The sequence below is a fragment of the Tupaia chinensis genome, unplaced genomic scaffold (assembly GCF_000334495.1).
Source record: "Tupaia chinensis unplaced genomic scaffold, TupChi_1.0 Scaffold000573_1, whole genome shotgun sequence".
NCBI lineage: Eukaryota > Metazoa > Chordata > Mammalia > Scandentia > Tupaiidae > Tupaia > Tupaia belangeri.
Genome location: NW_006160087.1, coordinates 3,191,991 through 3,193,462, shown reverse-complemented (window position 1 = coordinate 3,193,462; position 1,472 = coordinate 3,191,991). Strand labels below are relative to the sequence as shown.

General features: G+C 64.9%; 1 protein-coding gene across 1 annotated transcript in view; it reads right to left on the bottom strand.

Annotated features, from left to right (window-relative positions):
* Nucleotides 1-1,472, bottom strand: part of ADGRB2 (adhesion G protein-coupled receptor B2) — a 42,695-nt gene that overhangs the window by 17,428 nt on the left and 23,795 nt on the right. Inside the window, 2 exon segments of the mRNA XM_006158124.3 lie at nucleotides 65-229; nucleotides 499-582. Of these exon segments, the coding sequence (XP_006158186.1) occupies nucleotides 65-229; nucleotides 499-582 (249 nt within the window).

Sequence of the window (1,472 nt, the reverse complement as noted above, 5' to 3'; positions counted from 1 at the left end):
TGGCCCGCCCAAGTCCCAGGAGGACCTGAGCCTGCAGGCAGGTGGCGGGAGGGAGGTGGCGTACCTGGGCAGGTGGCTGAATTGTTGCAGGGCCGGGTCTCCCGCAGGGGCCCGCTGCACAGGGTCCCATAGGGGGAGGACACGCAGGAGCGGGTCCGCACCTGCAGACCCTGCCCACACGTCAGGGAACACACGCTCCACGGGGACCACTCTTCAGCCGCCGGGTCGCCTAGGAGAGAGGGACAGCGTCGGCGGCAGGGACATCTCTCGAGCGTGAGGAAGAGCCAGCAAGGTGGGCAGGCGTCGGAGGGACCTTCCTACTCTGACCCCATGTGACCCGCTCCTCAGGAGGCTGTCCAGCCCTGCCCGTAGGCTTCCCGTGGCAGAGACGTGACTGAGCTTCAGGACACAGACACAGACGGGCACACGCCAAGCACACATGCCAGCAGACACCACACAGTCGGGCTCCGCCACAGTGCAGGGAGGCGGCCCGGTTACCTGTCTGCGCCATGTATAGCCCAGGCTCATCTGCAGACCTTGGCCACTGGGTTTTCACCTTCGGCTCCTCTTCCGGCTCCTCACCTGGAACACGGAGGTGGTGGCAGGGGCTCAGCGGAAGCCAGCTCTGTCATGCCACAGTGGCACAGAGAGCAGCCGTGCTTCCCCTCGGGAGGGCCTGGAGCCAACTGCAGCCCACGCTGACAAGAGTTCGGTGTCCTGCCCCTGCCCCAGCAGCATAATCTTACAGATGAAACGGGCTTGGAAGACCATGGAGGACTCACCCACAGCCTCACAGCCAACCGTCCCGCCACAGGGAGAAGGGTACTCACTCACGAGCCCTGGGGAGCTTCTGTGCCCGAGGGAACAAAGGTGCTCACCACACTGCCTAAGGGCGGGGTGCTGGCCCGGAAGCACACAGCTCAGGGCCTCGCCCCTGGTGGGGCTGATGGACAGCTGAGCCTGGCAGCTACCAGCCTGTCCCAAGGCTGCCTGTGGGGCATGATTCACGTTGGGCCAGGGGCTAGATCCTGGGCCCAGATTCTGACGCCACAAATGACACTGGACCATGACCTGGGGCTCAGCTCAGGAGGCTGCTCTGAAACTCAAAGGGCCCAGGCAGGTGCCTCTGTCCAGCAGACCCTCCTCCACCGCCCCCGTGGCCAGGAGGGCAGCGGTGTTTCAGGAAGCTGCTTCAGTCTCACAGGCCCTGTGCCACCCTGGTTTCCATATCTGGTCCAGGCCTAGAAGCTCCGCCAAGCCTGGGGGCTGCCATTCTCCAAAGCCGGTCACTCCAGCAGACTGGAGCTCCCCAGCCCCTCCTGTAGGCAGTCCAGAGGCAGGGAACACATGAGAGCAGGGCGGAGGGCCTGCCAGGCACTGGCTGCCAGCTAGGGAGGCCTGAGACAGCTCAGGCCCTGCTGTCCCCAAATGGGGAGGCACCACCCTCCTGACCCCAGCACCTTTCCTTTGCT